The sequence below is a fragment of the Phoca vitulina genome, unplaced genomic scaffold (genome assembly GCF_004348235.1).
Source record: "Phoca vitulina isolate PV1807 unplaced genomic scaffold, GSC_HSeal_1.0 scaffold10, whole genome shotgun sequence".
In the NCBI taxonomy this organism is placed as follows: domain Eukaryota; kingdom Metazoa; phylum Chordata; class Mammalia; order Carnivora; family Phocidae; genus Phoca; species Phoca vitulina.
In genome coordinates, this window is record NW_022589713.1 from 23,986,963 (window position 1) to 24,009,022 (window position 22,060).

At 34.3% G+C, this 22,060-nt stretch overlaps 1 protein-coding gene across 5 annotated transcripts in view; it reads right to left on the reverse strand.

Annotated features, from left to right (window-relative positions):
- DNAJC13 (DnaJ heat shock protein family (Hsp40) member C13) overlaps window positions 1-22,060 on the reverse strand; it is a 122,391-nt gene that overhangs the window by 60,619 nt on the left and 39,712 nt on the right. For 4 of the 5 annotated variants that reach the window (XR_004300090.1, XM_032408701.1, XM_032408699.1 and 1 more), the window contains 17 exons: window positions 21,302-21,508; window positions 21,115-21,210; window positions 20,648-20,739; window positions 16,920-17,086; window positions 16,739-16,818; window positions 16,487-16,656; window positions 15,351-15,450; window positions 13,254-13,361; window positions 12,421-12,576; window positions 11,327-11,383; window positions 9,155-9,276; window positions 6,944-7,019; window positions 6,581-6,676; window positions 5,575-5,718; window positions 2,698-2,712; window positions 2,042-2,124; window positions 617-770 (listed from right to left, as the gene is read on the reverse strand). Coding sequence is in view for 4 of the 5 variants with exons in the window: in XM_032408701.1 (XP_032264592.1) it covers window positions 617-770; window positions 2,042-2,124; window positions 2,698-2,712; window positions 5,575-5,718; window positions 6,581-6,676; window positions 6,944-7,019; window positions 9,155-9,276; window positions 11,327-11,383; window positions 12,421-12,576; window positions 13,254-13,361; window positions 15,351-15,450; window positions 16,487-16,656; window positions 16,739-16,818; window positions 16,920-17,086; window positions 20,648-20,739; window positions 21,115-21,210; window positions 21,302-21,508 (1,923 nt within the window). In the remaining variant the exon portion in view is untranslated. The remainder of the gene's footprint in view (window positions 1-616; window positions 771-2,041; window positions 2,125-2,697; window positions 2,713-5,574; window positions 5,719-6,580; window positions 6,677-6,943; window positions 7,020-9,154; window positions 9,277-11,326; window positions 11,384-12,420; window positions 12,577-13,253; window positions 13,362-15,350; window positions 15,451-16,486; window positions 16,657-16,738; window positions 16,819-16,919; window positions 17,087-20,647; window positions 20,740-21,114; window positions 21,211-21,301; window positions 21,509-22,060) is intronic. The other variant, XM_032408702.1, reaches the window with a different exon arrangement.

The window sequence follows — 22,060 nt, forward strand, 5'->3', positions numbered from 1 at the left end:
TTTAAAGATTTTATTTATTTGAGAGAGAGAGAGAGACAGCGAGAGAGAGAACACAAGCAGGGGGGAGTGGGAGAGGGAGAAGCAGGCTTCCCGTGGAGCAGGGAGCCCGATGTGGGGCTCGATCCCAGGACCCTGGGATCATGACCTGAGCCGAAAGCAGACGCTTAACGACTGAGCCACCCAGGTGCTCCCGTTTTTTTTTTTTTTAACCAACATGTTTCTTTGGCCACATTCAGAATCAAACTACCACAAAAAAGTCAATTAAACAAGGTACAAGTACAAGGAAAAAAGGAAAACAGGCTATATTTCAATTGAGAAAAAAAAGCTAAGGAGGAAAAAAATAAGCAAAGAACAGATCTAGAAAGCAGAAGATCAAATTCATTAAAACTCCTACATTTTCAGGTACAAAGGTTCTCAGGTACAAGCCGAGTTACTTAATGTAATGAATTTTTATTTTTTGTCTCAGACTAATATAAAACTTTTCTAATATTTCCTCCACAAAATTAAGAGGGAAAGGTAAAAATATGTTATATAACCATAAATCTTTGAAAAACACTCCAAAAATAATATATACTTCCAAAAAGAAAAAATTAATATTACAAAAATTAAACTTTACCTCAAATTCATGGTGGTTCCAAGAGATCACATTAGCACTACCAAGCTCTCTATCAATATTAAATGCTCTCATTTCAGATTCAAGACTATCTCTCAGTTCTTCTCGCGTTTTGAAATTCCAAATTAGGTTTGACTTGGCATGATCCTGACCAAACCTATACATATGATCAGAAAATAGTAGGAAGCAATAAACATTAAAAAAAAAAAAAATCTATAAATACCCCTTACTACATTTTATAGAGTAAGAAAACAGTGGAATTAACAAATTCAGCAAGTGTAAATGAAGAAAATAAAATCTCTGTATAGTACAATGTAAATGGTAGAATCTTGGTGATAGGTAATAGGTGTACACTGTAAAATTTTTTGACCTTTTCTGTATGTTTGAAAGTTTCCATAATAAAATGCTAAGGGAAAAAAAATTAACCCAAACCACAAAAACAAATCTGTGTGGATTTTAAAACAAGGAACTGATATTCAATTTCAATATTTATTGCTAGTATAAATTTCAGTCAGAAAATAATTACAATCAGGTATCAAATTTCAGGTTGGGGATAAGAATTTCTGAACTTTGCACCCGGGTAGGATGAGCAACATTCTAGATTAGAATGTTACAAACTACCTAAGAAAGAATACAGCTAAACTGCCAAGTTCTGATTGATATTTGTAAAACATCTTCTTTTTATGCCTAGAATAATTTAACTACTGTAATAAATTTGGACACAGGTCTGAACTGGAGGTGGATGGGCATCATATCCTTTCATTTTCATTCTGTAACACTCCTAAAAAGTCTGATGTCAGAGCTCCAAGAGAGTTCTACAGGAGACAACATAATCGAAGAATTCCTAAGAAAGAAAACCAATATTCTTAAGGCCATTCTAGATACTATATACTTTAAAAGTACTGTGAGAAGATTCCAAAGCACATATTTTCCTTTATTCGCCAAGGTATAATCAATATGTCAGCTTCCAGAGTAAGTACTGTAAGTTATCCCCAAAAATTTAGAAAATCCCCAAAATGTTTCAAAGTCTTTCTGTATGTATATGTCTGTGTGTGTGTTTGGGGTGGACGAACAGTGGGCAGGGCCAGTAGGTGGAGAAGGGGTAAACAGATCAGAAAGGCTGGAAAAGTGTAACAGGCCAGCTAAGCTAGATACCCATTTCCCACAAGTCTCCTTATGTTTTCATCAATTACCTCTTTTAAGTAATCATCTCAAAGCCTTAGCTCCTCAGACTACCAACACTATAAAAGACATTAATACTACGGAAGCATCATTAATCATACCAATCTTAACAGTTACAATTCTTGACCTTGAGAGCATAAAAATACCCGCAGCATAAAGCACTAGTTTCAGGCAAGAAAAACCTATCATGATTCTTCCAACGGCAATTCCAAATTTAATCTGTTGGAAAAGAGGCTTTAAGTTTACCTATAATAGAAGAGATCCCAATTTGCTTCTATTTTTATTCTTTGTCTTCTCTTTCGAAGAACTACTGGCTTTTGATTTATATTCTGGAAAAAACAAAAACAAAACTTCATAGTGCTCAATCTGGGGCTACCAAATAGGTTCAGTGAGAAAAATCAACACTCTGTAAGTGATGAGAAACATTTTCTACATCAAATTTTGGCAGAAACAAATCAATGAAGCAAAATCTATAAAATATGAATATAAAATATTATATCACAATGTGATATAGTGCTAGCAGATATTTCTACAGTGTTGTTGAAATATTTTCCATGTAGCCTAAAGTTATTGTTTCAACACCAAATTTTGTTACAGTTTACAGTGATGACTGATAAAATTTATAACAATCAAAAACAGTGACTTGTTTTAAACACTTACATGCAGTTAATACACGAGTCATGGGAAAACAATAAATGCAAAAGATTACAGGTTATTAAACTGCTAATCAAAGCTATAAGGAGCAAGTATAAATTGAAACAGCTAAAGGACAAGAAATAAGAATCTACATTCAGACACATGTGAGGTGAGACTTGAATTTATGAGACAAAGAATCTCAAAGACAACTCCACATGCCAGGCAGTTGAATGCATTTCACACATGTAGCAGGGACTTAAACTCACCATATTGTTTCTGTCCTGAATTTAAGTTTAAAAAGGAAAAAATGAAAAAGTTTTAAATAAAAATGAGAGTGAGCCTATATGTGTTAAGCTGTATCTATTATACAAATTCCACAAGGAGGATGTCAGCAATATAAATCATCTTCATTTTAAGACAGAAGAAGGTCCTCCTGCTTCTCTAAGTCTATGACTCAAATTTTAGGCAGTCATAAACTCATTTGAGAATTCAAAGAAAACTATGGCCCCTATTCCAGAGAAAGACATATACGTAAGGCTTGTAACTAACTGGAGGGGAAGATTTCAAAGATTTCCTGAAGTCCTATACATGGGCTGGCAGTTAGGAATCTCTGCTCCAAGTAAAGCCTGTAGATATGGCAGACATTAAAATTCTTAGCCTCAATGTGACAGAACCAAGAAGTACAAAGTAGTAAAGATAAAAACACAAAAGTCTGTAACTTCATTAAAGTGACAAATTATATAAAATAAAGCAGAATAAAGAATAGAAGGACTAAAGGCTAAGTGAGTAATAAATTTTAAAAAGTAAAACTGTTTCAAATATGAAACCTATTGGTTATATAAGGAAATGTCTCCTACAAATTTTAATTCTGTGCACTCTCATGAAAACTAATGTAAGGTGACTTGAATAAAGCACATAAACAATTCGAAGATTTAGTTTTAATGTAAAGCACTTTCTTCAGTTTTCCCAGCCCTCAGGACAAAAAGCTGGGAGTCTAGAGTAGTGAAAATATAAATGTTATACACAAAAAGCACAATCAGTTCTCTATAAATAGAGTTCAGGGACTCAGAGATTTAGGCTAAAACCCCTAATTAGCTAAACAAATTCCTCAACTAAAATAACAAAAATAAGAAAAATGCAATTTTATACATTAGCCAATGGTTATTATTAATCGAACACAGAGCATTAGCTACAAATGAAACTGACTTAAAAACATTCTGATTATATAAGAAATGCAGTTCCTTTTAAGTCTAGCCAGTTAATCTTGACAATGGTTAGTTTTCAGACTAGCTAAAGCACATGATCATTCCGTATTTGGGTGTTAATATTTCTACAAATAAAATAGTCACAAAGATTAGTCACGTTTCCTAAAGAAATTAACATTAAAAATAGTACTATGACAAAAAATAATCCGTTTGCTACCTAAACAGTTTCTTGACCAGCGTATCTATTTGGCATCATTATTTGCTCAAAGTTTTAGGTAACACCCACATAAATGAAACCAACATAATAAAACATTACTGATATTTAAAAATATATTATTTTTCCTCTGAATTGCTGTCTTTAAATAACTTATGTTATCCACAGTTACAGCTAAAATAGCTGTGTGTTCAAACTTATGCTGCATAAATGTTATGTACGAAATCAGATGCCAAAAACTTATCTCAGTTAGATAATTATATCCAACAGCTTGAACAACTATTATTTTAGAAATGGGCTTAACTACCTGAAGTCAAGAGCTCGTAATTTTTAATAACTGAAAATCACTCATATCTATAGATTTTCAATTACTCAAATGTTATAGGAATATTATAATGACCAGACATGTATACAGTGCTTCTATTATTACCTTGCCTTTTTTTTAAGAGTGAGAGAGAGGACGAGTTGGCAGGGGGGCGGGGGGGGCAGGGAGAGAGAGAATCTTAAACAGGCTCAACGCTCAGCACAGAGCCTGATGCAGGGCTCGATCTCACAACCCTGAGATCATGACCTGAGCTGAAATCAAGAGTCAGACGCTTAACTGACTATGCCACCCAGATGCCCCTATTATTACCTTGCTTTTACATCAAAGCAACCCTACAGAATAGAGAAGGGAGGTATTGTTATTCTGATTTTATGGAAGAGGAAAGTAATGCTTTGAAAACCCGTAACTAATGGGTTAATAAATGATAAACTAGGCTCAGATGTAGGTTAAACGGTTCAACATGCAATATTCTCTCCACTATCCTCATCATTTAGAAAGCACGTCTAATGATTCTTTATATTGCATATGTCATTCATACAGATTGGCATGAACTCCTTAGGTTCAAGTTCTACAGAACTGAATTGTGGTCTCAATTTCAGATAGACACACAAGACTATAATTGTTCTGTGGCAGCTGATTACTATGTTTAGATGTTCTGGAAATTCATAAGAAAACTGTTCAGTAAGATATTTATATTATTTTCTTTGTATAAAGAAATAGCTACCATAAGTAAAGAGATGGTTTAAGGGAAAGAATGTAAGTGGTCAACAAAAATGGTGAGATCAAGTCAACTTTTATAGTTGATTTAACCACTGCACATTCCATCCTAGAGAGAAAAATATGCATTACTGAATTAGGTTCTATTGATCATATGACATGTTGAAGAATGAGACTAAAACTGTTTTTGATCTGACCTTGATTTGAGGAGCTAATATTGAAAAATTTAAGTACACAGAGTAAATTTAATTTAAAAATGTGAATCTTATTACCAAAACACCTAACTTTGAATAAAAATGCTAAACAAGAAGAGCACCTTTATTTCTATAGCTATAAAATAAAATTCAGAGAAGGAAGGAAAGAAGCAGATACATATGAATAAAAAAATATGAATAAATTAGTATGGAAACTAAAAGTTATAGAAGAAAACTTAAGAGTGGAATTTTATATTAAATTTCATATAAAATACCTAACTAAAATCCTAATCACTGATTCATAAAACTATGAATTAAGAAATATTTATATAACAATATGAATCAGAATTAGGTGACATTTCTTCATATGTTCAGTCAGAAATATGTGACTACCATCTCTGTGAATAGCAACAATGAAAGCAAACCTACAAAATATAGATACAAAATACAAAATACAAAATACTAGCAGTCTGGATGCAGATTTTTACCTCTTTTTGTGCAATGCCCATTCTATCCCTCCAGTGCATCAACACAAGATCTACTTTTTCTTTGGCAAATTTTTCAACTTCCTTAGCAGCTTTTCCAGCTAGTCTTTGCCACTCTGGAACTTTATTAAATTTTCCATACTGATCCTGTAAAATAACATTAAAATCCATTATAGTCTTGTTTGCAAATCCATTTTTAAAATCTAAGTAAAGCTGAGTCACACTATTTATTTTACATAAAATACATACTGGATGTTAGGGGCTCAGTGAAGAAACAAAGTGAAAATTTCTACAATAAATTATACTTTTGTCCAAGAAATCTTAACTTTTCTGCTTAAGTTTCACGATGATTCCTACGTGAGGGTGGCAAGATGTGAATGGGAGATGGGGTGTACAAAGAAAAATGGAGTGAGGAAAGGAAAAGAACATATACAAGACATTATTATAATGGTGTATCTTGAAAGATGTTTAAGTATCAGAGATAGCCCAACCTTAATAATAAACATAGCTTTTATTTAAAAAAAAAAAAAAGTCCTACCTGAGTTAATTTTTTCACTACTGGCCCCTTTCACCATTTATCAATCACACATTATACACAAAATATCACACTATACATTTGAAACTAAAAAAAAAAAAAAAAATCCATTCCTGAATGTGCCAATAAGCTGAGTTAAGGGAAAAAAAATATACAAGGTTACTACTATTCATATTATTAGACTGAGGTGATGGTTTTACAACTCTATAAATATACTAAAAATTACTGACCTGTACACTTAAAACAGGTGAATTATATGGAATGTAAATTTTACCTCAATAAAGCTGTTATTAATAATATTTTTAGTATATGTGTGTGTATATACACACACACACACACACATATAGTAGTACTATACTTTTAGTACGACTATTCAATACAGTGAATTCTTGGTTTATTTCTAAAATTTTTAGTGTGTTTTACAAAGAGTATTCTTTTTAACCTGAAAAGACACTTAGGACAATCATTATTTACCATTGCTATTTTCACATTATCTCTAACATGCATCCGATCAGCATCCTTCTCAGGAACTGGATCTGAACTGTCCAAGTATGCCAGCAAGCCTGGCGGCTAAAAGCAAACAAACACAAAACATAAAATCCATTTTCAAAACAACCGCTCAAAAGAAAATTTAGCTTTCAAAACCCAAATAAATTAATACTATGATTTAAGCTACTGAGGTTAGCATTTATTATGTGACAACTCCTATGATAAGCATCTTTTAAATAAAAAACAAGCAAATAAACTAAAAAAAAATCCTTTAACAGTATAAACTTACTCAATGAAATTTTATTGGGCAAGAAGACATAAATCTTCCCGGTCATTCAACTGACTTACCAAAATGCGTTTCAACAAGTTTGTCGCAGTTGCATTATCAGCTGTCCAGAGTCCCACTAAATGTCTACTTAGCTGTCTGAAAAAAGCAGACGTTGAGAAAGGTTTGCTGCTTTATCTCAGCTAGAACAGAAAGGAATTTTTAAGAACAAAATATCATATAAGAAATAAGGCTACAGCAAAGAAATCATTCTGATGTTAAATATTTAAAGTTATAATGTGGAGAGGTGTATGAGATAGTAATTCAAAATATTGCTAACATTTTAGTATTTTCTCCAAATCAAAATGTTTCCTTGATAAACTCACTATTTTTCAATGGACTTGAACACGAAGAAGTAGGTTTTTACCTCATTTAAAGAGGGAAAACAAAACAATTAGACTTGATGATATGATTAGTTTGCGTAACAAGTCCTGATACAGCGATCGTATAGCATTCTGGCATTCTTTGGAATTCTGAACATGAGCAAAAGTCAGTAACTATGTTCTAATATAACCTATTTGGCAAGGTTAGAGATAGAAAATATTTTCAGTTTTGGAGTCTGGATAAAGACTTAAAGCACTTAAAGCAAATTATTCTACTCATGCCACTTTAGAGGTAAAAGCATATTTTGGTTCAGAGTGAAGAATCTAAGATCCATGTTGAATCTATGACTTAGTCATTTATTAATCTTAACCCTCATGATATGCTCCTCATGAGCAGAGAATATATTTTATTCACTGTTGACCCTTCTGTGCTTCAGGAGGGATTCAAATTGCCATTTGCTACAAGAATGGGTATGAAACCTGTGAGAGAAATAACCAAAACTACAGACATAGGTATTTATACAGGTTACATTCCCAGAAGAAAAAAGTTTAAAAACCCAAATTGTACTATGTTCTATCACGAAAAAAATGAACACTACTGAAACGGTTCATTTCTATGTCTAGTTGGAAATTAACTACTACTGAAGTAATTAATTACACTTATAATTTCCTTCACATGAATCAGGTAGGTATCATTTATCAGGGATTCCTAAAAAGGCTTTAAATAGGGATAAACGGGATAACTTTTTATAATGGCAATTTGTAAAAGATAAAGCAATGCAAATGGAAAGTGGTAATTTATATTATACATTGACAGCTTTTCAATACTGTAACTGATCACAGTAAGGAATGTAACTAATAAAAAGGAACACAACAAGCAAACATCTAACATGGGAATTTAACGGAATAAGACATCAAATAGTCTCTATTTTAGTGAAAGATGGTATCTAGTATCACTTATAAAGCAGTATACCAAGGAATTAATCTTTCTTTTAGATCTTTTTGTCCTCTTAGGCAACATAAAAGACTACTTTTGTGGCTAACATTTAACAACATAAGTTGAGGGATGCAGACAGTCTCTTATAACAGTACAAACAGGAGAAAACTGCTGGCAAGGCAGCATACAACATCCAGTAACTGGATGTAGGTGACAAAAACAGGAAATTCATGGTATCATAACAAAGTAAAGTAAACCTAAGTCAGAAATTACTGCTATCATTTAAGAAGTCAAAAGAACATGATTAAAAATATTTATGATATTCTTTTTTTTTTTTTAAACTAATGAGTCCTGAGTCATAGTATGCTAAGGATATCTGAAGGGTCACACACATCAGGAATCACAAAGAAAAATTAAAAGGGATGGAATTCACAAGGCCTGGAATAAATGAATAGATTTATGTGCTTCCTTATATTTGATTATTATAAAAAAAGACAATTTACCAAAGGCGAAATTGTTTAACTGTAAGAGATTTAGGATACCTAAACCAGTTAGATATGGTTTTCTTTATTCTTAGAGTACCTAATTGACAAAAGATATTTAAAAATTGATATGATGGCCAGAAGGAAACACAAGGAGAAAAAGCCTGGGCATATTGTGCTAGTTCCATAAGCTTCTAGACACTCTTTCCCATGTTCCAGTCCCATGGCTATGGGTGTAGGAGCCATAATAGGAAAGTGAGGGGAAAAAGGCAAACAGATTTGTCGTCCGCCCTCCCACCCTCCAAGCTATCCAGGGGCAGGGGCAATGATCATCAGGACACATTCCTTCTATAGGAAAAGGAAAAGGAGAACTAGGTGAATCAAAAGAAAATGAAACATTTGCATAATCCAAACACTTAGTCTGTTTTATGTAATATCTGAATCCATTTTATAAGCAGCAAGTTAATTTATAGCAAATTAAATTTAACCTACCTATTTGTAAGCATCCTTTGATCTGAGCTTATTGTAAACATCGCAGTATGCAAGTGTCGAGGTAAGGCACCTTCACTTAGGGCAAGCTCCTGCATTTTTGTAGCAATTTCTTTGTCACCTTCCTTTGGAAAAAGGGTAAGATGATCCCTAAAGCAGCACTCCAGAACACACTATCCTAATTTTATAGAACTAATTTTACATCTTTAGGTAAAATAATTATGTAGTATACAATGTAATAAAAATTTGAAATGCAACTTAACTACCCAAAAATAACACAGGTGATACAAGTAATTTTAAAAATATTTGCCTGTGGAATGAGGTTTTAAATGTTTACAGATACATTTATCTTATGAATTATGCTTTGTTTAATTTAATATTAAAATTAGATTCATTCTCGGAGTATATATCAGCCAATGAAAGGGAAAGGCGACTCAGGGACATCAGCAATTCCTACCGAAGGCATCTGTAAACCCTCCTTGCTTTTATTATTAACAATATATTCATTTTCATGGTGAACACAGTTCTTTACTTTTTTAAAAGAATGATGTGATAAATTGGGATAGTTCTTTCTATCCTGATTTTATGTGCTTATATGGACTCACTTTGGCAACAGAGTTAAGACAGATAGGACTACTAATCAAAGGTAAACACAGAATTATAAATTATGTAAGCAATGGGATATTTAAGACAGCCTAATGGAAAGCAAAAATGCTCATAATGTTAGTGAAAAAAAAGGTACAAGTATATAGTACAATTGATATGTAGTATGTATACAAATATTCACATAGTGTGAATATGTATATGTATCATTCTGACAGTAGTATCAATACAAATATATACACAGTAAGTACACATATAGTTTGTATATGTACACATATAATTTGGAACTCTACACAGTCTGAGAGAAAATTTACCAAAATGCTAATTGTAGTTATCTCTGGATGATAAAAATATAAATGATTCATTTTATTTGTTCCTTGAATTTTTTCTGTAAACACCAATGTTTCTTCAAAGACCATGTACTGCTTTCACAATCAGAAAAAATAATTGAAGATACTTGCCAGGATTTCAGTGTAAATAAAGAAGGTGTTCCTTAACAGACATCAGCTCTAGTCACTAGCTATGAGTCTGACATGTGTGGCTTATATTGAAGCTCAAAGTCCACATTTTGGTTATTCCTGGCCCTCCATGAATGGCAATATACTGGTGAATCAAGGTCAGGAAAATACACTTTTGTTTGGTCTCATGGTCCTAACTGTCCTTGGCTCCCAGCTCTGTGAGAGATACATTACTTTAGAAGCTAAAACCCATTAGCTACAGGAAGAAAATTAGCCTTTAGCTGTAAATACACACTAAAAATGCAAAAAGAACTTTGAGGTGTAATGCCTGTATATAATTTTTAAACATCTACTTAAGAGTATACTAATTCTGTGCATTTCATTTAGCCACATGTTATATTTACAATACATATTTACATATTATATTTATATCACTGCGTTTTTTGATAAAAGGGGCACTCTTACATTTTATCCAAATCACTACAAACAACAAAAAGAATTCAAAGCCATTTGGACTGATGTCATTGTGAACATCCCGTATGCAAGTTGATATTTATAGTCATGATTTTATTTTCTAAAAATCAGAGAGCTAAAGCAACTATCTTAGAGAAACAATATCCCATATCTGACCAACAATATCATGTCCTGATCTCTAGAGCTTAATTACAAATGCACTTTAGCACAAGGAACTAATTTTTGCTACCATTCTTAATACCACTTTGCTATGAACTAACTTCATTAACAGATTTCTATGTAACCTCAGTACCTAATGATTTCAATACCATCAATACCATCATCCCCCACCCCCAAAAAGAGCAAGAGAGGAAGAATGCTAACTTTTAATTCTTTTAAAACAAACAAAATACAAATAATGTAGGAACCGAAAGATCTACTTGCCCTAAACCCACTTACCTCAGAACTTTAAACTCTTAGTTTAATATTGAGGATTGTTTCTGTAGTTTAAAACTAATTTCTGAATAATGACTCAAAATTACTTTTCTTACCCAGAAAAATTGCATGTTTCCCATAAAAGGCTGAAAGGTAATTTTGTCAGCATCAATTAAAATAGCCAATCAACATTCAAGTAGGCTTAAAATTTCAAAATTTTTCTCACCTCTATTATTGCCTTCATAACCAATCCAGCTCCCTTTATAATTGCCATGGAAGGATGCTTTAAAACAGGGAGAAAAGTATCACAGAATAAAAGATTTTTATTGCAACATACTAGCTATTGCTTTTAAGGAGGATATACAATTTTATAAGCCATAAAATTAGTAAAGGATACATCTCAAAGTCAGAACACAGTTTGGTTAAAAATTTTGGGTACTCTTACAAGATAGCTTTAAGGGTAATTAAAACAGTAGCAGGAAACAGCTGGCACTTATTTGAATAATTATAGTTATCTGAATGATAAATATCAAGCAGTAATGATGTAAAAGAATACAAATTGACATTTACAAAACAACGGATATAAAATAACAAAAACAGAAGTATCATATAGAAACAGATCACATGTACATAATAAATACTATAGTATTATATGAAATAACTATGTTTTCAACTTTATGAACAGCCCTATTATTTGGGAATTTATAAAGAAAAGGGTACCATGGACCTCTGAAACAAATAATGCAATATATGTTAAGAAAAAAAAAAAAGAAGAAGAAGATAGCAGGAGGGGAAGAATGAAGGGGGGGAATTGGAGGGGGAGACGAACCATGAGGGACGATGGACTCTGAAAAACAAACTGAGGGTTCTAGAGGGGAGGGGGGTGGGGGGATGGGTTAGCCTGGTGATGGGTATTAAAGAGGGCACGTTCTGCATGGAGCACTGGGTGTTATGCACAAACAATGAATCATGGAACACTACATCTAAAACTAATGATGTAATGTATGGTGATTAACATAACAATAAAAAAAATTTAAAAACATAATAAAAAAAAGAAAAGGGTACTATGGGCCTATTACAGAAAAAAATGAGTTTTTCACTACTTCTGAGAAAAGATGGGCAACAGGGTCAAAACAGTGGTCAAAAGCCATCAACAGAGCTCTACATGAAATACCAAGAAATCTGTGGAATTAAATATCCTTAATATGACAATGTACTAGGCTGTATTTATCAGCATCACTACAGAAGCACACATCCCTTATTTTAAAACCAAATTGACCCAAAAAGTGGTTATCTGATAAGAAAGATACAAGCTCTCACCTGAAAGAGCTTAAAGAGGGTTCTTCCATTGGATGCTACCATCTCTAAGAGCATATCAAACTGCTGTCCTTCTGTTGTCTCACTATATGGAGCACAGAGGGCAAAAGTAAGGAAGTCCAAGAGTGAACTAATAACTAGGGCACCAGTCCCATGATCCTGAAACAAAGTAACATATTGCCTTAGTACCGAGAAATTCAAGTAAAACACAACAGTAATGTGCTTCTGTTACCCTATATGTTAAAAGTAAACATTTAATTCCTTAACATGAAGCTTAAAGTTTGATTACTCTAAGGAGTACTTGTTTTACTAATGTGGTAAATCCATTGCTTACCATATCTCAAAAGGAAAATAATTAAAATTTGGTCAAATTTCAAGAAAATAACCAAGACTCCTCCAACACATATAACTAAAGTTAATATGTGTAGTATTTGCATAAAAAGCAATCTTTGGCAACATTTAAACAACTCTGACAATTTGTTCCTTTCAGATCTATAGATTACCCATCTCCAAAACTGTTACCAGTGACTAAGGAGCAAAGATTTGGCTTAATTTTTTTTTTTTTTTAGAGCAGCTTATTTCATAATGACATTGAAGAAAAAGAAAAAAATCTAAAGTCTTTGCAACTTATTCTTCCCAGATGAGTGGATATAGTCCTAAAACAGAACATTTTACTATTAGTGAGTGACCAAGCTGACCAAACTGTGTATGACCAATACTGACCAAAGTTGGGAGCTGCAATTAAAAAAAAAGAAAACCCCGCCAAACTGCACTTCTAGAATACCTTTCAATAATGTACGGTATCTCTTATTAAGACAAATTTAATTATAACTCACCACATGGGAATTAAATTTTTCCAGTAAGTTTTCCAGAAACTTCTTTGAAGAGAGAAGAGAAGCTTTGTTCAGCTGTTCTTGTCTTAAGTCATAGTCATCATGCATGGGCTATTGATTAAAAACAGTGATAATTCATGAGCAGGCCCACATGCTGGCATCACACGAAAGTCATTTATAAAGAGTATTCATTAAATACTGGAAGAATTAAAAAACACAGCCTTTAAAGTTAAAGGCAGAAAGGAAACTCGTGATAAGACAAGCAGGCAAAGTGGTGATTTCCCCCAGGGTCTGATGAGGCTTCATAGATACTGTGCCCAGTAAGTATCTGTAGAGAGTACTGTACAAGGTACTCTCTCAAAAGTCACAGGTCTCCTCCTTAAAAAGCAAATGACACCCATTTCCTCTCCCCCAATTTTATAATTTAAATTTGAAATAAAACTTAGCATTTATTTTTTTAAACAGCATTTAAAAGCAGGTATTAAAATGCACAGCAAATACTTCTTTGTCTCTTCTGACTGATGGAATAAATGAGAATGGGAAAAAGATTCCAGCGTGAGGGTTAGGAGTAAAGATCCAACCCTAACTTTGCTACTGACCATAGCCAACCTCAGGCAAGGTTAAGTTGCTTTAACTCTTGAGTTTCACTTTCCTCAGCCATCCAAGTGAGATTAATAGTACTTAGCTCATAGGACTGTTATGAAGCGTAAATGAGATAATTCATGTAAAATATATAGCCAAAACCTAATATGTAATGAGAACTCAATGTGTTTTTTTCACACTATGGCATTTTATTTTATGTTCTAGTTATCCCACTAATTCTTTTTCCGGCTCTTTCCTCACCAAGGAGTCTACTTCTTCCTCTCCCTCTGCCCCTCCCCCGACTGTGCTCGCTCTCTCTCTCTCTCTCTCTCAAATAATGTTGGGGAGCATGTGTTGGGGAGGGGCAGAGGGAGAGGGAGTCTCAATCAGACTCCATGCTCAGTGTGGAGCCAGACACGGGGCTCAATCTCACGACCCTGAGATCACAACCGGAGCAGAAACCAAGAGTCAGACGCTCAACCAACTGTGCCACTCAGGCACCCCTATCCCAGAATTCTTTTAATGGAATTATTAGTAGTAAAGATAGTAAAATCCACTTTTGAGTATAAATGCAAGGTTTTATACAAGTGATTACTTAGGTGTATTCTATACCTCTAAGTTTGCCTAAAACACTTTAGTCCCATATGCTATATACAACATTGAAGTAAATCCGGAAGTTCAAAGTTATACTGAAAAATTCATTGCTTCTCCTCCCATACAAGCTGTCACCAAGTTAGATCTTTACCCTCAGCTTTCAAATGTGCCTTCTTTACCTCAGCATCTTGTTTCTTATATATTTGGTCTACCTGCCTCTAACTTTACCTCTAATACAGTCTCCACAAAACATTTGTGAGTTTTTGGAAGTTCAAAGCTAATATTACTGCTCCCCTGATGAAAAACCTTTCAGTTGTTCCTTACTAAAGGATACAAATCCAGCTTGTCTGATACAAAAGGCTTCTGATGACTGTCTCTGCATATATTTCTAGCTGTAACTCCTAATCCCACACACCTCCATACATGCTTAATGACCCAGCCATTTCAATTATTTGCTTCTTCCTCAACATACCTTTGTATATGCTATCCCCCTTTCCCAGGAAAGCCTTCTCACAGTGGGAAAATACCTGCCTGTGCTTTAAGATTCAGATCATTTGTAATACCTAAAAGACTGGCCTCGAATCTTTTATCTTCCCCTCGCCACAAACCCAAAAAACTAAGTGCTGCTTTTTAGGGATCCCGTGGCCCCTACTACTTTAGATTGTACACATATGCCTACCTTACTAGACTGTCGGCAATTTCAAGGAGGGAATGAACTTTGTATTTCCAGTAGATAGCACAGTGCCTGGTTTATAGGATGTGCTGAACAAACGTTTATTTGAATAAATAAATTGCCAAGAGAGCAATTTAGGAAATACAGAAATACTGAATTTAATTGGTACAATGAAAATCTGGGTTTGTGAAAATTTAAAACATCAATCAACTTAAGACAAACCGGTCTCCTTTTAAAAAACCACTACTTACACACATGAGGGCACAGAGCATATCAACAGCTGCATGGATTACTCCATTGTTGCTCCTCTTGAGTGCTTTTACTACCTTCACTCCTAGACGCTCCCGAAACCTGTGGAACAACAACAAAAAGCATATAATAGCAATATCAGAGCACTATTTTATTATTAAAATGTAACATAATAAGTCCTCTTGAGTTTCTATTGCATTCAGCAAGTACATATTTTAAATTACACCTCTAGACTTATCGGTTCCCATAACAGTTTTTTTCTTTGAGGGGGAAGATTTTTTTAAAAATTAACTAAAACTAGAAGGGATCTTGGGGCACCTGGGTGGTGCAATCAGTTAAGCTTCCAAGTCTTGGTTCCAGCTCAGATCGTGATCTCAGGGTTGTGAGATGGGGCCCTACGTTGGGTTCTGCACTGAGCATGGAGACTTAAGACTCTCTTTCCCTCTGCCCCTCTCAAATAAATAAATCTTTTTTTTTTTTTTTTTAAAGATTTTATTTATTTATTTGACAGAGAGAGAGAGAGAGAGCACAAGCAGGGAGAGAGATGCAGGCTCTCTACTGAGCAGGGAGCGCTATGCGGGGGCTCGATCCCATCATGACCTGAGCCAAAGGCAGACCCTTAACCGACTGAGCCACCCAGGCGCCCCTGCTTTTTCTTTAAAAAAAAAAAAAAAAAAAAAAAAAAAAACACCTAAAGGGATTTAATTTCCTACTCAAAGTCATTAAAAAAAGAGTCAGTATGGGGTGCCTGAGTGGCCCAGTCAGTTAAGAATCTGCCTTCAGCTCTGGTCATGATCCCAGAATCCTGGGATAAAATCCCATGTCAGGCTCCCTGCTCGGGAGGGAGTCTGCTTCTCCCTCTCCCTCTGCCCCTCCCCCCTCCCTCATGCTTGCTTGCTCACTCTCTCTCAAATAAATAAATAAGATCTTAAAAACAAATAAACAAGAGTCAGTATACTGCAGGTATGTATAGGACCAATATTCACACCCTTCTGTTCTACTAACCTTCATTTATTTATGAATAAAAACTACCATATCATCATATGAAAGGTTTTAGACAGATATAAAGAGATAAACTGTTGGTATCTGCTATTTTGAGTTGTTTGTATTCTCTAAAAGAAGTTCAAAGACAACTTACTTTGGAAGCTGAGTGAAGGCCAGAAAACCAGCTTTGGAAGCCACAAGCCTCCTCACAGCCTGGAACTGACTCTCAAGTTCTGCATTTGAAGCAACAACATCTCCCTCTTGGGACAATAATGCTGTTATGGCATTATTGATCAGTTTTTCTTTGTTTTCTGAGAAGAGACCCTAGGTAAAAGAAGAATGTTTCAAAAAGTTTCCATTCCAGAAGTTAATGACAATGAACAAATTGTAATACAATGTATCTTACATCCTGTGTTACTGCATGCAGAACTCCACTATATGAAATATTAGCGTTGAACCTGAATACAGCATCTGCAAAGTTGCCATCTGTAAGATGAAAAGGTTCAAAAAGATTTAGAGGTTTGCATTCCTAATTTTTAAATTATTAAGATGGATGGAAACGCAATCATACTTAAATCAGTACTTACTTGGAGGTGTGGCTAAAAATCTGAGATGAAGGCTCTCTACTTCCTCATCAACAGGCATGCTGAGTAACCCCCATCGCTGACCTTTATGAGTTGGTGTCATTTTTACACAAACATCTCTGTTACCAGAGGCTCTTACTCCATCCAGCAAACTTGCTAATAAGGAATCTCTAAGCAAGGTAAAAAATAAATAGGTTTTAGGATTGATAATTAAGGGAACAGGCTTTAAGAGAAAGCCTGGAGTTCTAATACTAGCTCTGTACTTTGCTGTCACATACCTTGTACAAGTTACTCAAGCACTATAAATGTAACATTTTTGGTTTTTTAAGATTTTTTTAAACAGTTGTACTGAGGTATAATTTACAAATCAAAAATTCACCCAATTAAAATTACAGTTTAAGAATTCTTAGTAAATGTATACGACGTGGATGGAACTAGAGGGTATTATGCTAAGCAAAATAAGTCAATCAGAGAAACATAAGTATCATATGATCTCACTGATATGAGGAATTTGAGAAACAAGACAGAGGATCATAGGGAAAGGGAGGGAAAAATGAAACAAGATGAAACCAGAGAGGGAGACAAACCATAAGAGACTCTTAATCTCAGGAAACAAACTGAGGGTTGCTGGAGTGGAGGGTGATGGGAGGGACGGGGTGGTTGGGTGATGGACACTGGGGAGGGTATGTACTATGATGAGCGCTGTGAATTGTGTAAGACTGATGAATCACAGACCTATGCCCTGAAACAAATAATACATGATATGTTAATTTAAAATTTAAAAAAAAAAAAGAATTCTTAGTAAATTTACACAGTTGTGCAATCATCCAGTTTTGGTATACTTCCATCACCCCAAAAAATTCCCTTGTGCCCATCTGCAAAAAACTCCCCAATCCCAGGCAACCACTTACTTTCTTTCTATCTCTACAGTTTTGCTTTTTCAAATAACTTCATCAAGAGAATGAAAAGGCAAGCCACAGTCTGGGAGAAAATATTTACAAAAGCCGTATCTGATAACGGACTGTTATCCAAAATATACACATAACTCTTAAAGGTCAACAATAAGAAAAACAACTCAATTAAAAAGTGACCCGAAATCCTTGACAGACAGACACCTCACCAAAGAAGATACACAGACAGCAAATACACATATGCAAAGATACTCAACACATGTCATCAGGGAAATGCAAACTGAAACAACAAGAAGCCACCACACACCTTAGAATGACCAAAATTGAACACTAATTATACCAAATGCTGGGGAGGATATGGAGCAACAGGAACCCTCATTCACTGCTGCTTGGAATACAAAATGGCACAGCCACTTTTGGAAGACAGTTGGCAGTTTCTGACAAAACTCAACATCCTCTTACCATATGATCCAGTGATCACACGACTTAGTATTTACACAAAGGACGAAAACTTACGTCCACACAAAATCTGCACACAGATGTTTACCGCAGCTTCATTCATAACTGCCCAAACTTGGAAGCAACCAAGAGGTCAAACGGATAAATAAACCACGGTTGTGTCTAGATAATGGAATATGACTAAGTGTTAAAAAGAAATGAGCTATCCGGCCAGGAAATGAAAGAAGCCAATCTGAAAAGGCTACATACTGTACAATTCCAACTATGATACTAAAGCAACTTTGGAGACAGTAAAAAGATGAGTGACTGTCAAGGTTTAGGGAGGAAGGCGAGACGAAATCAGTGGAGCGGTATTATTACTGCTGGAGAGGATCCCTGGAGATTTTTAGGGCAATGAAAATAGTCTGTATGATACTATAATGGTAGACAAATGCCATTATACATTTGTTCAAACTTACAGGTCCATCAATTGTAACAAATGTATCACTCTGGTAGGGGATGTTGGTCATGGGAGAGGCAGTTAGGAGGCAGGGCAGTAGAGTGTACAGATATAGGAGAAATCGCTGTACCTTCTGCTCGATATTGCTATGAACCCAAAACTGCTCCAAAAAACAGTCTATTAAAAAATTCATATAAACAGAATCATATAATGTATAGCCTTATGTGGCTTGCTTATTTTATATATAGTGTATTTTTAAGGCTCAGTCCTGTTTATTGCTGAGGAGTATTTCACTGTATGGATAATCAACACTTTTGCCTATTCGTTCACCGGGTGATGTATGTATGCATCAGTTGTTTCTAGTTTTGGCTATTATGAGTAACGTTATTATAAACATACACATACAAGATTTATGTGGGCATATGTTTTTATTTCTGTGGGGGTAGATACCTAGGAGTAAAACTGACATAGGGTCATATGATAACTATATGTTTAAGAAATTGCCAAACTATTTTTTAAAACACTTTATGATTTTACATCCTCACCAGCAATGTATGAGAATCCACATGCTTGCCAACAATTGGCATTGCCAGTCTTTTTGATGTTATCCATTTTAGTGTACATGTAATGGTTTTACTTTTCCCTAATGAATCATGAGTTTATTTACTTTTCATGTGTTTATTTACCATTCAAATATCTTCTCTGATGAGGTAGGTGTCTATTTGAATATTTTTGCCCATTTGTTATTATTTGTTTTTTAGTATTGAGTTAAAAGGGTTCTTTATATATTCTAGAAACAAGTCTTTTATTAGCTATATGTTTTCCAAATATTTTCTTCCTGTCTGTGGCTTGTCTTTTCCTTTTCTTAATGGGGTCAAAGTTTTCGATTTGACAAAGTCTAATTAATCAGACTTTTATGAATTCTGTTTTTGGTATTATATCTAAGAAATCTTTTCCTAATCCAAAGTCATAAAGAAATTGCTTTACTTTCTGCAGATAGACTTTATTGGGAAAAATGGCATCTTCTTCCTAGGGATCAGGATTAAACAATGTAATGTACATAAAGCACATGACAAACTGTAAATGTTGAGATACCCTCCTCTGATTAGAACATGTGCACTATTTTTTTTTTTTTCCCCAGAAGTTCTCTTCCTTGAATTCAAGACAGGAAAAAAATACGACCTTTTGCTTAAAATGCCATTTTTGTTGAACTTAGATCAAAAGCTTTCCAAGGTAAGAAACAGTTACTGGTCATACTCCAGGAAGTGACAATACTTCAATAAGGCTGTATTGTAGACAGTGGCAAAATGTACCAGAACTGTTTCAACTATCTTTTAAAAACAGATTCAGTCTCAATCTATTTACAACAGCATAAAAGAACTTCCTGGAATGTAAAAACTGCCAAACCCATGACAATGGCTTAGTATGTGAAGGGAGATATAGTCATTCACAGTAGAACAGCACTCTAAGTGGTTTACCTTACAGAAGGAGTTTATGAGCTATAGCATCTCACAGGTTTTCACAGCAACAGCCAACTCACAGTAATATAAAAAAAATCAGGCACATTCCACTGGAAAATTATTAACTAGCCTACTGATGCTAACTTAAAAAAATCTAACTTCAAGTATATTTAAAGTAACTTGCTGCTGTTATCCAAACAATTTAACAATGAAAGTGAAAGATGCTATTTCAAAAACCTTAAAAGCATAAGTTACAGAAATACATTTTTTCATCATTCCATTTAAAATCAAATCATTTTTATTCTCTTTAGAAATTTGAAAACTGAATGGTCATTTTCAATATGCAACAAAATAATGTTGCCTCTTCCTAAGTTATATGATTTCAAAGTTCTAGATGATAAATCTTTGTTTTTCCTCACTGATGGAGGACTTTGACTTGCATATACTAGGATCTCAAAATACCTTTCTGTTGAAGAATATTTCCGTATTTGCCCTTTTATAAATTCAATGGTAAAAAGTTGAGGATTTTCTGAGTCACAAACCAATGCAAATACCTAATGAAAACAAAAACCAAGTTCAACAAAAGAGGTTTAGTTTTATGGCATTTCCTTAGAAGTACTACATATCATCATTTTAGCTTAAAAAAGTCAATATTTAAAAACTGTTTACAATATCAGAATTTAAGAGCTGCTTAAAAGTTTCATTCAAATTTTCATATAACTGTTGAATAAAAAGTTCCATTCATTGTATACTTTGAAAATAAATTTTGTAATATTCATTGTTCTAAGTACAACAAATACAATAATGGGAAGAATTAAGTAGATTCTCCTTATTTTCCATTCTTTAAGCATTAAAAATGTTAAAATAGAAAATTATTCTAATTTATCAATAGGAAGAAATCTCATTTAGGCTAATAATGTCATACTTACTTCTCCTAAAGGCTTCAAAGTCGCAATATTATAGGTTGCGGGATCACGTTCTACTAAACATGTTTCTGTAAGTGCTAGAACTCGTTTTACGGGTTCCTTCAAACAAAATTGAGACACATTAAAAAGTCATGGAAGAAAAATGTCAAAATCAGATGAACAAATTTTTATTTTTAACACAGGATCTTACCGAATGTCGAGGTGATATTTTTTGGACTATAAACTCTGCTAAAGATGTGATGGATTCATCAGTGCTGTATTTTCCAAAGCGAAGATTCAAATATTGCTCAAATTCTAAAGGTTCTTTTCTGATGCGCAATGAAATACCTATGTAGTTGCCAGCATGATCTATTGCACTTTTGATTATTTCTTCTCTTTGCTCTGATGCAAATAAATGCTGCACAAATTTTGAAATTTAAAGTCAGGGTTGAAACAACTAAAATGTGACCATTTTGAATCAACTCACAGGAAAGAGACTGAAGTAGCAATTCTAAAGAAAAACAATGGTAGTTGATCATATCAAAGGTAAATAAGCAGTGTGTTGTGGTTTTTTTTTTAAGATTTTATCTATCTATCTATCTATCTGAGAGAGAGAAAGAGAGAGCACAAGCAAGAGTGGCAGGCAGAGGAAGAGGGAGAAGCAGGCTCTCCACTGAGCAGGGAGCCTGAGGCAGGGCTCAATCCCAGGACCCCGGGATCATGACCTGAGCCGAAGGCAGACACTTAACCCATTGAGCCACCCAGGTGCCCTGCAGTGTGTTGTTTGAACCACTATTACACTAAGTTAAAATCACAAAGTCTGGGATATAGAGCCTTGCAAATAACTCATTGAATAGAAATTATCTCATAACTTCTCAGAGCCTGATTCCTGTCACCATGTAGAAAACAGCATGCTGGAGCTTCCAGAAGGGGTCCCAGGGACCCCAGCCAAGTCCAGTGGGGGTAGTAG